Raw genomic sequence first — 15,944 nt, forward strand, 5'->3', positions numbered from 1 at the left:
GTCCATGATCACTAGAATATTAGCTTTGTCCGCACGTCGCACAATGATGTCGTCATGGTTTCTGAGATCCTTAGCAGCAGTACGGAGTTTTGGTGTTAGCAGGGGGGGTGTTGTCACGGTCACGTCATTTCGTGCTTTCCGTGCGTAGGTGGTCCCGCAAGGCTGGATTTATGTCGATAAGGTCCTGTTGTTGTAGTTGTATAAGAGAGCAGTAGAGTTTTTCGAGCTCAGCGGCTTTGATGTCCTTGTCGAATTTAGGTTTAAAATGGCATTTTGGCCCCAGGTTGAGTAGTTGTTTCTGGTCTGTAGTCAGTTTATTTTAAACTTTTAGTTATCTTTCAAATTTCCAGTCTTTCTTCCCTTTATTTTCTTGATTTTATGAAAGAAAGTTACAGAATTTTCTACATCTTAGTTAGATTTCTGATTCATATTATTATCTTTTCCTCCATTACTTTGATTTCTAATCTTTATCATATTATTAGATATGGTATATGTATTCCAGAGTTTGTGGTATGGTTTCTTTGATAGGAATTTTACCATCATTATTCATCCAGTGTTTGGATTTCAATATTTAATCAAAGATTTGATCATTATATCAACGACAAAGTCTGTGTATCACAGACATAATAGAGCTACTTAAAAAACATACAAAAAAAAGGTAAATGTTTTCATGGATGAGCTTGGCTACAAATTTGAGTTTCCACATTTTTTACTCCTTCCATCGTCTTGACACTCTACAACTAGAGACTTCTACTGTTTCAATGGAAACTGGAGGTATTCTATCAGTGATGTTAATGTCACTGTGCTCCAGGTGGTTGGTTCTTTCTAATCTCAGGTCCAGGATTCCTCACCTCTTGCCATTGTTGTTTCAGCTAAGCCTGCCTACTCTTCCAACACTTTTTTGTCCAGATATTCATACCACCAATTTTATTTCTACTTCTATCCTTCCTGATGAGGAACAGGTCATCCTGCTTTCTTCCTCTAGAGCTTTAACGATATTCCTTCTCTTTCTTCAGTGGTTTTTGTCGATTTTCAGATAATCTTGCTGACTGTCTTCTCTTTCTTCCTTTCTCCCCTGATATTCATGTTCATGCTGATGCTATTTTGTCTCCACTTCATACTAAATCCCAGCTACCTTTTCCTCACAGTCCTCAAGAATACTATTCGGTAGTGTATGATTATGATTCTTCTTTTCTTGACATTTAATCCTTTGATTCTCTTCTTCCAGAACCTCTTTTTTCTCCTTATTTATCTCTGTTTCACCGTTTATCTGGTCATTGTTGTCTTACTCACATATTTTGTTATTTTTCCCATGTTTCACCTTCTTAGAGATTCTTTACATTGTAACCCTGACTATTTCATTGGGGACAATTGCACCTGCATATTCTCTTCCTTGGCCTCAATTTCTTCTTTCATAGTGTCCCAAGTAACTAGGTTTCTTTGTTTCTAGGACTTACTTGGTTGGGATGTCTTACTTTCTGGAGTTTGCTTCCTTCAGTCTTGTGTCATTCTTCCTTTGTGATGTGTTTTGAAGGTACTTACTTATTCATCTCTGTTCACTTTATTTGTCTTTTTTACTTATTCTAGGGGGGTCTCAACAGGTTTTTCATCATCAGGAACCCCAAAGGGTCCCCACCGCATCTTCTGCTCTTCATCCTTTTATTATTTTCCAATATTCCTTTTCTTAGAGATTTGGCTGTTATCTATCATGGTATTGATTTGTTTTTGGAGCCATGCCTTGGTTTCAGATTAGTTGGAGCCTAGCTCTCTCACTTTGTGCACCTGTATACTCCTGTTGTAGAAAACCGTTTAGTCACACGTGTTTGTCATAAGCTGTCTTTGTCCTTCTGTAATCAACCTCCCATTTCCATCTCATATATATTTGGTACCTGAAGGAAGCTGTATTTCTGACTCTTGACTTTCACATTCAGTTGACAGCCTGTCATACACCAAGAGCTTTGGCCTTGGTGGTTGGTTGGCTGCCTGTCTCACCTAGATGTGATCCATCTTGTAGAGTGATGTCTACATTCTTTGGTATATTGGTAGATTTTTTTCTATTTTGGGACTACTCCTATCAATGCCATTGTGACTTTCCTTACCACCAAGGTTTCACTTTCCTGGTCACCAGTCCATACCTGTGTAGCCATGGCTGTTGATGCTCAGAATGAGGATTGGTTCAATTCCTTTCTATATGTTTGTCAACTATCTTCTGTCTGTACCTCAACTATACTTCATTTCTTTCTCTGGTGTATATGGACCTCAGCAGAGCCTTTCTCATCATTCATCCTCCTCATTACATTCCGTTTACAGATTGGAACCTCTGTTTAGTTGTTGAGGCTGCTACTTGTTCCCGATTTGAACATTTGGTCACTTGTTCCCTATATCATTGTTCTCTTTTCCTTCTCTCATGCAGGAAACATTCTCTTTAACATTTTTGTCTTGGATGTCCCACACACTTTACCACAGGAACAGGTTAATTTTATTCCCAGAATACTTCTCCCTCCCCAGGACTTTGATCGTCTAGGATAGTGACGGAATGTTTTTTCCAATCACTCTCCTTTCCTTATTTTTGTGCATGATCATTCTGACCTCAATTACCTCCTTTGTCTTATCAGAACAGTTTATTTTCATCTTGCTTGTATTGCCCCCTTTAGAGACAACTTCTTTTCTTGTCATGGGATTCTTCTTCATCTCATAACTTAACTTCTTCTAATTTGAATGTTTTTGTGAAACAACTCATCTGGCTAGTGTTTTCTTTTATGAGTGATAACACTTTTCCTCATTTTCATGTCCCCTCCTACCAAGTTTACCATCTCATGGCTTTTTTTGTCTCTAACTGTCAACACCCTATAGATGAGATATAGGCAGTGATGTGAAGAAACTTTGAAACTTTTACGTCTTTTACTTACATTACATTGTGATTTCATGTGCCTCTGATTTTTGTCTTCCTCCAGTTGCCATTTTCCAGTCTTTATAGAGGTTCTATGGAGGTGAGTTGTACATTATTTCTTTTTCTTTGCAGCTCCCATAACCACCTTATTATTTATATCCATATTCTGAAGATGATGGAACCCATCATGTATCCAATGTCGCTTTGGGGGGAATACTTCTTGCTCCTAAAATCCACATGAAGTAGGGGATAAAAGAGTGTGTTAAGTCCCTCTGCCCCTGTTCAGTGCCCATTGTTGAGACAGGGTTATTTGCAGGACTGTTTATCAGTATATATAATATATATCTTTTATTTTCCAGGCTGTACTTTAGGAACAACAATAATGAAATAAGGCAGCACCAGCTGTGACCCTGCCCTCACACCTGGCTGCTGCCTGCTTTCCTTATTTGTTTTAACCCATTGCACAGTCTTTCAGTGTGGGACCCTATACTGATTCCTGTTTGGTCCAAGTACCTCTTCAGCATTTTCCTCTATGCGTATTCCTCCTCCTCATTTTTTTCTAGTGGAGTAAAGGAAAAACACTTGCTTCCCTAGTCTCTAGCAACTTGAAAGGTTGATAAGGAGAATTCTCTTTTGGGTCAGTGTAATGCTATTGGTACAAAAATGAGTAGATGTACTCCTTGATCAGAAGTAGGACTGGGGTGTGTAACTGGAAGTGCAGTAGATGTTGTCCCCTATACTAAGAGCTAGACTATTTCCAGTCTGGGATGATTACTTCAAGCATCTTCTTATTCTGGTAAGTCTTTCTCCAATACTGTGTGGCTTGACTTATTGCCCTAGCCACACTATACAGACATGCTCTGCCAACCACCTGAGATATACAAGTTAGTTGAGCATTCTGTTTACCATTATAACACTTTAGTATCACACAGTAGAAACCTTTGATTATATTATCAGAAAGGGGCTCATATTTTAATTTCTTTATCCATATTGGTCCCTCTACTAATTCAGAGTTACAATTTTACATAAATAAAACAACTATTACCTCAGAGATCAAATTTACATAAACTAAACAACTACTATCTCAGAAATACAACTATACATAAATTAAACAACTACTACTTCAGAGATACATAAATTAAACAACTACTACTTCTCAGTTACAACTTTACCTAAATGAAACAATGTGGGATTCTAGCTATCAGTTCTGTGGAGAGATAAGTAGTTAACAAAAGTTAATAATTTCCTTATCTAAAAATCTATTTCATATGGGTATGTCTCCACAGAACCTCCCCACTTGTAGTGTGTTTCTCTTGCCTAATTAAGAATTAGTCTTTGTTAATACATAAGGTGCTCATGGGGTCTAATGCATATGGAGGATGTTTTACTCTCCTTTTGGTGGAGGGCTATAGTCCAATGCTGATTGCATCATAGACCAGTGTAGTACACATTGATATGTGTATGGGTGAGAGTTTCTATCAAGGCTTAGCTAAATTACAAAAATCTGTCAGAGTTGAACTACCAAAGGTGTTAAGAGTGTGAGGGATAGAGCCCTTGCTTAAAATTATGGCTTAACTAGCCAACGGCTGTATCCTTTCACTAAGACAGTATGTCGTTCAGATTGATGCTGAAATAGAACTATGGCTGTAGCTACTCCAGCTAGTTTAAGCTGTTGGAGCCTGAGTTGGATCTTAGTGCCAGTTATGGTAGCTGTTATGGAGAACTACTGACTGTACATCATGTGGTATGTGCTGATAATGGTACATTGACACAAAATTAAGTATCTTTTGTATACTGAAGCTGCAAGAACATTACTTGACATTGTCACATGTCACAAACAAAGACACTGGTTTCCCCATTATTGTGGCAAATGGGACAAGCTAGTTTTGAGGGGAGAGGTGCATCTTTGACTTTTCTCATGGCACCATCACACACACTCTTGTTTGGTAGTTATCTACCACTGAAATTACCAACCAGTCTTTCTTGTGAAACAGATGAACTTCATTTCCCTTGCAAAGCCATCCAGTGTTGACCAGATTGAGCATGTTGAAAAGGAGGTAGTGCAGCCACTGAATATGTAAGTAGTACTCAACAATGTATTATGGATACAATCCTGTGCATTGTTACCATCTGCTTTGGTAATAAAATCAACACTGGAAACGTTTTTTGTCTGGATAGTTGGTTGTACCAAAGCTAGTCTAAAACTGTGGACACCAAGCTATTCAGCTTCCATTTAGAATGATTATCAGCATGGCTACAGAGGCAGAAGCACTGCAAACAAGCTGAGTATCTAACCATCGCAGCAACTGTGTCATGTCCAAGAACAAATATCTAATTTGCAGATCATCTGAAATCTTTAGTTAAAGATTTTGCTAACAATCTGAACTCAACAAATAGACATGGAACCCAGTGAATTGCTGAGGGGTTTTCTTTAGTGATTGTATCACTCTATCTTTCAACATCTGTTTAACTTCAGCACTGATAATATTCTTGGTGCTCCAAGGAAATCTATTCAATGGTTGTTTTATTCAGTGTTTATCATCTGTATCTTTGTGATTGTAATCCACCCCAATTGGCCATCTGGTCCCTCAACCATTAAAGGACGCTTGGTCACCTCCAGTGGTGATTGTCAGAATAAAGAAGGAATGCCAGGGATCTGTTTGGACTTGAAACATTTAAAAATGGTAAAATACATCATTTCCTATCTTTTAAAGCATGCAGATAAATATTTGAATGCTTTGGAAGGTGCTTGTTAGTTCAGTATGCTAGCTGTGGCTTCTGCATAGTGTGAAGTTGAACTGGACTGCTTTAAGCATATGAAAATAGCTGTATGAGTTCTGCATCATGCCATTTGGTCTGTGTAATGTACTTGCCATTTTTGAGAGGCTGATGGAACTTACTCTTAGAGAACTGCAATGTCTGATCTGCATCAATAACATTCAATTCTTTGGTTATGCATTTCAATCTGTTACTGAGAATGGCATTCTAGCAAATCAGAGATACAAGATTGAAACTAAAATCAGAAAAGTGTTCATTAATGCATACAGAAGTAGAGTTTTTCAGTCAGTTATAGGTAGGGATAGAAATCCTGTGAAGATTACAGTGATATACAAATGAGAAGTCTACAGCTTCCTTGGTTTCATGTTATATTACCATGGTTTATAGCCAGTTTCTCCAAAATATTTCCTGGACAGTGATGGCTTAAAATAATTCTTGATTGATTCTGTATTCAAGGTTATCTGTAAAAACAAAAGAGAACCCTGTGCTTTATGGTGTAAAGAGAATGCTGTTAAGTTTTACTCACTTCAGTTGCCTAAACAGAAGGTTCTACACCATCGTATATTGAGATAGATGGTTAAAGCTGTAAAGAATTGATATTGACAACAGGATTATCATATATTTTCTGAAAAAAATTATTGTAATTTTAAGATTATAGTGAACATAATCAGTTTAGAGCATGCAATGTTTTTCTATGAAGAGGGGAAAAATTCACCTTTGTAAACACCACAAGTTTAGTCTTCTGATTATGAATATTGAAGAAAATGTAGAATTGTTTATTGTTAGTTTCATCGTTATGAGTAAAATTTATTTTTCTTTAAACTTCCCTTCTAAGATAATGCTACTTTGGCAATATTTTTTCTTTATTCTTACATTATGCTTGTTCATTGTTATCATTTTTGGTAGGCTTTTGAACATCTTCAGACTTTGGAACTAGTGATACCCATGACAGGAAGTACTTTAACAACACCAAAGCCATTCAGGCTTGTTAGAGTATTAATGGATCCCATACAGGTAAAAGAAGCACTACAAAGATATCCCAACCTTCCAACTGAACTAGAACAGTGGGCTTCTTTTATGCTAAGTGATATTTCATAATTCCAATGGAAGTGCAGTTATGTGCTTTCATGACAGTACAGATATATTATTTTACTGTGGAATTTTGTAGTTCAGAAATTGTTTCATTTCTATAGTAAGGTTAGCTCTTTTAAATGTAATTGTACTTTTTTATGAAAAGTAGATTTATTGTTCATAAAATGAATAAAAGTTATTAAAGTCCTTTGTCAGTATTTTATCCTAATCTAATTCGAGAAGACCGATTGCAGGTTTCTCAAGTGGAGAGTTGTAAGGACCTAACAACTGTTGTAACACTGAACAGTATCTGTTATTGTATTTTAAAAACTAGTTGATGTTTCATGAAAGATTCAATAAAAATGTCTGTTGGTTGCAGAGTGATATTAATTGCAGTTGATTACTATGTTTTTCATAAGCAGTTTAGATATTTATAATATCATGTAACTCTAACTCTACATATTTATTATACATTGAAAGAGGTTATTTTTTATTACTATGTAAATTTAAATGTCTGGTATTACACAATTAAAACCACTAAAATTCTAATCTTGACAAAATGTTAAATGTTCTGTAACTACTTGATAATGAAAGCACAGTAAAATATCTGTTTTTTAATCTTTCAAGTTGATATTAACAATTCTTCAAATTAATGGAAAAAATGCCATTAGAAAAGATACCAGTACAAAATAATAACTTTGAAATAAAAATATATTTGCTACTGAAATGTAAAGTTATTGTAAAGCTCAAAAAAGTTTTAGGAAAACAGACTGATAAGCATACTCTGTATAAACATATAGGGGTAAAAAGTTTAAGAAATCCATCCTATTGAAAGTGCTGTGATAAGAAAAAAAAAGGTTTATGGATATGTACAGATGCTTATATGAAGGATTGGAAGGACATTGTAGTCTATTTGATTTGGGGTTTAATGTTGCAAGGTAACTAAGGCTTTGTAGTAAACAAGGTAGATGAAGAAGATTGAGTAAAATTGAAAATGGAAAAACATTAAAAAAATGATAAAAATTATATTAGCAATAAGTAATAGAATTTAAATATATTGTCAGCCAGATCATTCTTCTGAATCCTATTATGGTTAGGGATCCAACAGAACTGGAAAAACAAAGATAATGAGTATAAATGGGCAGTTTCTTGTGAAGATAAGAATAAGCAGGATGTGGATGCCCAGGAAGTGATTTTGTAGCTAGCATTGATGTAAGTGAGTCTCAGTATATGTAAATGGTACATTGATTGTATGTTTTAGCATCAGCATACTGACTACACTGTTTAGCCTCTGGATGATCCAAGGCAAGTAAAATTATAACTGCAGTGAACATGGATTCTGGAACACGACCTTGTGAACAACAAAAGTCAGCACAAACGATGACCAAAGTAGTCGAGTCATTTGATTTGAAGATGTATAAAAATATAAATAAAGGGGATATAGCTTAAATAAGATTAATAATAAGGAAGTTAGAATTGCCTGTCAGAAGGAACTGACTTCTTTCATTATCTGAGAGATTAAACACAAATGGAAATTGTAATAAGCTATGGTGAATAGGCTTACCATCTGACTCGGCAACTGTTCTAAGAAGGCAGGTCAAATGCAGTGCTTGGACATGAAGATCAAAGAAGAAAAGATAGATCATCTACATGTAAGAAGTATGTCCCTCTGAGGCATAAATGCAGTGCCAATTGGGATGCTGAGGCAGTTTTGAAGTATACTGCAAGGATTGTTGTGAACATCAAATATGGAATGGATTTGTGTACAAGCTCTATGCAAAATCTGTGGCCAAAGCTTGAAATGCAGTAGGGCATGATGAATATATAACAAGCAACATCTACCCATTCCCAAGTATTTCAAGAAAAGAGCATGCAGAGTATTTGCCCCTTGTTCGCTTAATGTAAAAAGTTTGAAAATGCTTTTGAGAACATTCTTCCTGCCACTAGAGCATCTCCCAGATGAACATAGATCAGTACAAAAACCCCTTTGGTGATAAAATTGTATGCATATGGTCTTTGATGTGGAAAACCAAAGCCTATTTACAGTAGTAGGCTTGCATATTGATTAAGAGCAGTTTGGAGCTGCCATTTCATAAACCTCATATTTGTGTACTGACAAGAAATCAACTTAGAGGCAGCATGCTACAGATAGAGAAACACGAAGGTCTCATGTGAACAATTATGAAGGAATTATCCTCAGATACCGTAGGTCTATGTGATATCATATACTTTTTTGATGTCAAAAGATGTATAGAATTAAGTTTAACAAAAACTTTCTTGATGTACAAGTCTTATTGTACATAGTAGTAGATTTATCCTGCAAAACAAAAATTTGAGTATTGGAAATAAAGCTATTTGATCTGAGAAATAAAACAAGAATTAACCATACTCTTTCCCACCTTACAAAGGCATTTAAAGGTGAAAGAACTTTAGGGATCACTCTCAAGTTTTGTAAAAAAGGATGATAAATAGCCCAATATCACAAGTCTGAAAATTTTCCTCCTATTTCCAGTTAAAAAGAAAAAAAACAGAAGAGAAAGGGAGGCAGGAGAGTAATAGTGCAGCATGTTCTGATGAATATCATCCAATCTGGCAAATGTATTGCCTGTTCAGTGTAGCACTGGATGGAGTTTCACCAGCATTAATATCTGTACTTCTGGCCATCAAAGCCAAAACCAATAATGATACTTTTATCCAGTATCTTTGTGGCCAGGAAATCAGGAAAGAAACTGGTTTTACAAGTGTTAGTGATTCCTTGAAAATCAGCCATATCTGTCCATCAGGATATAGGACAGAAATGTCGTGAGATGTATATTTTCCATTCAAATTTCGTATCTTGGCCCAAACAAACTTGCAGTGAAGTCAAACAATCACTCTATGGCAATGATCGCCAAATCTTAATACCTCGAATTATGACAAACAGCAGCTAGCTACAGTTGAAAAAACTTAAATTAATTATACTAAAATGTAGAAACTTTTGGAAGATCATAATTATATTGATACAATAATTTACAGTATATACTATTACAAATCACACAGTCATTGGGTTTCAATCACTATCGTTCAGCTAGGCTTCATTTCTGTCCTAGAATGTCACATCGTTCCGCGCTACAAAATGGTGGTAACCACGAATGATTGCATGTAGTGAATAGCCAATAAACATTTAACAAAAAAATTTTTAAATGGACTATTCAAAATTTGCTGCTTACTTAATTGATTCTTTGTTTCCTATATTCATTATTGTCAATGGAAGAGGGAAAAGGTATGGTATAAGCAAATTTTGAGAGTATAATAAATGGTTGAATAACTTGATTTATAAGGTATTAAAGGATTTTGTGCACTGTTATACTTAAAAATCAATGACATACTAATCAATGTTGCTGGCTTGCCACTAGAATTTAATCTGAGCCTGTATCACGATGATTGCTTCCACTTTCGTCTTCACTCTCTGTGTCATGACTTTTTTGCCATGTTTCTAATTTTTGATAACTGTTTTCTCTGCTCTGTTTACATTACTTTGACTTAAACTTTGCATAACTTTTTTTTAAGAACCAGGTAACAGTCGTGATGGGTGGGTAGCCAGTGAAAACACTAGTAAAGGGTCAAAAATGTAAATAAATACACCAAGTGAGAGTAAAAAAGGTAGGCAATAATCAACTGAATATTACATGGCTTACACAAAGTCTTGTTACGACACCTTCCTCAATATACCATACATTAGAAAGACAGCTAGAATTCCACTATAGACTTAACCTTGGAAAGCTTGTTAGTCTGCTTTTCTCCCAAAATTTCTGTCAAGAGGCAAGAAGCCCCTCCACGAAAGAATGATAAAATCCACATATGGAATATGTTGGTCTTTGAATGAAGTAGTAGAGGCTGATTTGGCCACCCTGTCAGCCAAAGCATTCACCCAAATACCAGCATGATCAATTAACTAGTACTACAGGACAACCAATGATTGTGAGGATAAAAAGGTCATATTTTTGTGAAGTTGTGAAGAAGGATGTGGTCTATAAGTAATCAATTTTAAGGCCAGCAAGAAACTAAACCAGACAGTATTAATGGTAGACTGATTTTTACTAGCTCTGAAATGAAACTACAGACTCACTGCAAACGAAGTAACTGAGTTAACTGATTTAGTGTCTTCAGTAAAAATAATAATGAGGGAAGAATATCACAAACAGTTCTCATGAAAACGAAGTCCTCCAGTCAAAGATATCTTGACTTTTTACAGCAACTATTAAGATAAATCATTGGAAGTAATAATAACCAATGATAGTAGAATAGGTTGACCATCAAAGATAGCAACTATCTTAAAGGACAGACCTACTTAATCAACTACTTTCAAAAGCCAAATGAAACATGTAAACACAAGGCAAACTGGTAGGTTGGGGAAGTAATAGTAACTCTGCAGTGTACTACAAGAATAATTGTTTACAAAGAATATGGAGTGGATGTACAAAAGACTCATTGCAGCTCTGGATTTTAGAAGTGAAAGGTTCCTTGTGCATGGTCTTAGACCCTGATGATGTACAGAAACAAGCTTTTTAAACCACTATCCTTGGCCGAACTATAGCACACCAGAGAGCCATAGTCCAAATTGAAATGTTTGAGGGTTCAACAAATCAATTGCAAAGAACATCGTTTGCTTCTCAGGATATTGATAAGAGGATTCAAAAAATGTTTAATGCACTTATAAAACCTTTAGCTTCTTGATGTGAGGAATAAAAGCTAGTTTACTTTCGAAATAAAGGTTAAAGAACAACGTTTCTGACACCAAAGATATCAGAGTATCTCTAAGTTGAAGCTCTTAGATGAGATAAAACCCAGTTAGTGACAGAAATGCATGAAAATGATTTTATGTGTGAAAAATTTAAACTTGTTTGCAGTAGTACTCTCACATATTCAATTAGAAGTACTTTGAAATTTCTCTAAGCAAACCTCATATTTGATGACACAAACACTGAAATTTCTCAACATAAAGCCAGTTTGCAACTGATGGAGAAAGTTGTTCCATAATAGTGTTAATTTTTAGGGCAAACAAAGTGTGGAACTCAAAATTCAGCCTTGAGAAAAACCCATATCTTGTGTGAAACCTAAAAGAATTGAAAAAATATTTTATGAGTATAAATGGTCACATAACCTATAGAGTTGAATGTCTGCTAAGATACCATAGATGTACATGCTATCATATGCCCTTTCTGTGTATGAAATATAATACCAGATACTCCCTTTTAAGCTTTCTTCATATATGTTTTAAAGCTTATCAGATGATCCTTAGTAGTTCATTGTCTAAAAACATACATTGACTGTTGGAAAGGGAGTGATTTGATTCAATGAATAAAACAATGACCAATAACCATCCAACATTTACAACAATAATTGTTCAAGGAAATAGAACTGTAATTATAGGGATCCTTCCCTCACTTTAGGAAAGGAGTAACAATAGTCCAATGGCCTAATTTAAAAAAAACGTTTTTCATGCACGATGTTGTAAAAGCTACTATGGAATTATGGCAGGGGATAAATAGCACATCATCTCATAATGATAACCTTTCAGTCTAATAGACCAGTGTACTGCTAACTGTAATTCTATCTCCGTGAATAGCCTATTATATTCATAGAAATACATCAAGGCATGCCACTAGGAAGGATTAGGATCTGAAATGTAGTGTGCCACAAACATGACTGTCATATATGTATCAAAACAACCACAAATTTGGCTGTGTCCATGGAAGTCTTCAAATGTGGCAGTTTATCGGGTGTGTGGGCAGCCCATGGGCTTAGTCATTGGGTTCGAGGTTACTTTCATTACAAAGGAATTTAATTGGATTTCAGATCGTGCTTTCAACTCGAGGAATTTTACGTGTAGAATAATGAACTTGCACAAAGACAACTGAATACAAACTATATAGCCTTGTATTTATACACTGTTGAGCATTTCATCTATATTTAAAACTCTCAAGTTTATTTTGAAACAACAATAACTCTAAATCATTGAATTCTATGTTTTTTACGATAGGTGTTCATTATTAAGGCCTTCTGTTATGTTCATAACACAGACACAACATTAGTTATCAACCAAGTTAACACGAAAAATTAATATATGATCCATGATGATATATTAAAGTAATATCAAAAATTTCTACAGTAAATGAGTGAACAAACCTTGAGTAAGATACAAAGTGGTACCTAATATATATATATCATATATTGATTACATGTGGATTAGACATTGGTTATTTATATCCTTATTACCACAAATTAATATTACGATAAAACAAACAACAAAAATTGAGTTGTTGCATTTCAAAAACTTTCAAATTCGGGACATTTCCTCATCCAGGTATATAATGTACAGAATTTCCATACCGTACAATGTTTGTGTGGATGAGAGTGATAACTGCAATTCACTTGCTCCCATGGTAGACTTCTATATGCTGGGCACCCAAAGGTTTCCACGTTGATGAAAATAGTTGTGTTACTTGTATCACCAGTTTGGCCTTTTTGGTTCCTTTTGTGTGCAGTTTGGTGAATTTTAGTTTCAAACTGGCTAGCTCCATAAATTCGAACTGGTCCTCCATCCAGTGCAATCCATGCAAGTAAGTGGTAGCCCAGTTCAAATGTCGCTTTGTCTGTTCTGGAAGTAGTTCCTGAAGAAATGACGATTGGAAACTATAATTGTCATGCCAACTCTCGGAACAGTCTTTGACTGCCATTTTCTTGATGATATATATCCCTACTATGGTTTGTTTGTTTTGAAATTCGCGCAAAGCTACACGAGGATGAAAAGACTTACTTTTACCTAATATATCTAGCATCTTCTGGATATTAGGTAACGAATAGTTGTCTTTGACTGCTACAATGTTCACCTTTCTAAAATTTACACACAACCTTAAGCAACTATCCTTTTTAGGAACTAATACAACTGGAGATGCATATGTAAAGGTTAGCGCTCAGGTGAGCTTAATTGTTGGAGTTTCAATTAAAACCAATCTTTACACCAAATTTATTTATTGGAGGATTTGTCGTGACGAGTGGAGCCACAAGTCGCTAACTCGAGGAGTTTACAGTTAGACTAAAGAATATGAGTCTCAGACCAACAGTATACACTCAAAAATAATATTTATTAACATCAATTACTTGTTATAAAACCATAACACAGTTAACATACAAATTATCAAAACGTTACTGATAAAACTTTACTATTTAAACTTAATACTTCTTACACTAGCTGATCAAGAGAGAGAGACTAAACTTACAGTAGAGTTGGAGTTTTGGAAACTTCAGCTTCATTTTCTTCTTAGAGAGAACTGGTGGAGAGCTTTTGCTGTCAGGAGAACTGATTTTTCAGTCTCTGACATGGGTTTTTAAACTCTCATTTCCTAGTGTTAGTGCGACCCCACCAAATAGGACAAAGCATCACCCACAAGTAGTCCTGTGCTCCTATTGGATACTCTAGGGCGTTCACATCCTGCTTGTGATGCAATAGTTCTTACTAACTCTGCTATTGACCCTGGGTCACTGATTCCCAGGCTCGCCTCTCAAGCTTATTTTAAGTAATGCACGTGTTGTGCTGCTTACTTCTGAATGTTGCCTCTTGTATAACCAAGTTCTTGTTTATTAATTACTCAAGGCTCATTTCATAACACAGGTGTCCCATTGTTGCCTCCCTTTTTTTTATTTCTATCTTTACTTGCTTGCTTGTATTGAAATTTTTAAGCTTTTATTCTAAGTATTTTTAAATATCCACAGCTATTGAAACAATTGATGAAATCTTTAAATGACTTCGTTAAAACCCTTAAATACTTACTCTAAGTACTTTTAAATACTCAAGGCTCTTGAAGCAATTGGTGAGATCTTCGAATTACTTCGTTAAAAACCTTTAAGTTTTCTCCTAAGTACTTTTAAACACTTAAAAACTCTTGAAGCAATTAATGAAATTTCCTCGAAAATTTCAAGTTGCTTCATCCCTCCCCTAGAAAATTTATAACAAAATTCATCATCCAACTCACTATCTCCATCTCTCTTTATCAGCCAATGCTTAAATCATCACAATGTATTAAGTGACTGTATAAGCCTTCACAGGAAACAAGGACAAAGAGCAGCAATAGTAGAAGTGGAAGGTTTCAGAATTAATGGCAGATACACTGTCAAAGAGTTGGCGGTTAAAGACTGTCGGTCGGGGTGGACCGACGTCTATTGCTTCAGGCGTCCATATCCCGAAGATTTCTTGAGTGACACCGATAAGAGACACATCTCGTGGTGTTCTGTGTACCTGCATGGCCTCTGTTGGACTGATGGAGATTATTCCATGCTGGATTTCCTCCGGATTCGTCAAGGGGTAAGGCAGGACTTTGTGAAGCTGTACACCAAGGGCAGAGAGAAGGTGCAGATGTTACAAAGACAGCTAGGCCTCCCTTGCCAGGATGTGGAAGAGTACGGATGCCCGCCGTACAGATGTCTGGATTGAAGTGAGCAGATAACCTGTGATTACCATCGACACCCCATGAACACTGTGCCTATTGGAAAGTGTGTGCGTTATATCAATGAATAGCTACCAGCAATGAGGACGTGTTCCAAAATTTTAGGAACAATTTTTAAGTTGACTGTTAGTTACCGTATTGCTTTATTTTATGTTTAAAGGTTTTATATGCGTATATATATAATCATTTATATAATCTTTTGTGTAATCATATATATGAATCTATTAGAATGTTTTATAATCTTTTGTGTAATCAAATATATGAATCTATTAGAATGTTTTATATAATCATTTATAAATAATCACAATAAAAGTGAACTCGTTCTTTTTTCGTTCATAATAGTCACACACTTGTCCTTTTAATACATCTGGTTACTCGCGCACTTGTTATTCAATTCACTTCAATCACTCTATTCAAAACACTTCCATTCACTAACACACTCTTAATACTTAACATTTGTTGATAGAAGTCCTGGTCCTCAAGTTCAGTGTTTTTATTCCTGCATTCGTTGTACTGTCTAACTGTCTATTCTCGTCCACTGGTCATAAGCATCGTTTGTCTCTTACTTCTGGTTACTGTCTATTATTTCTGTCCTTTCCAAAGTTTTCTTATTTTTGGTTATTGTTTATTTTTGTATTTTCACTAACTTTCTATGCCTAATAATTTTGCCTAATATCATTTTTAGAAATTAACTAACCTCGCCAATTGGTTATATCTAA

The 15,944-nt window shown here is 35.4% G+C and overlaps 1 protein-coding gene across 1 annotated transcript in view; it reads left to right on the forward strand.

Annotated features, from left to right (window-relative positions):
* The window catches only part of LOC106469173 (origin recognition complex subunit 4-like), a 99,354-nt gene extending 92,270 nt beyond the window's left edge, over positions 1-7,084 (forward strand). Inside the window, exon 10 of the mRNA XM_013929637.2 lies at positions 6,575-7,084. Within this exon, the coding sequence (XP_013785091.1) occupies positions 6,575-6,766 (192 nt within the window). The 3' untranslated portion in view covers positions 6,767-7,084. The remainder of the gene's footprint in view (positions 1-6,574) is intronic.
* The last annotated feature ends 8,860 nt before the right edge of the window (positions 7,085-15,944 follow it).

The sequence above is a fragment of the Limulus polyphemus genome, unplaced genomic scaffold, assembly GCF_000517525.1.
Source record: "Limulus polyphemus unplaced genomic scaffold, Limulus_polyphemus-2.1.2 Scaffold3336, whole genome shotgun sequence".
Classification (NCBI taxonomy): Eukaryota; Metazoa; Arthropoda; class Merostomata; order Xiphosura; family Limulidae; genus Limulus; species Limulus polyphemus.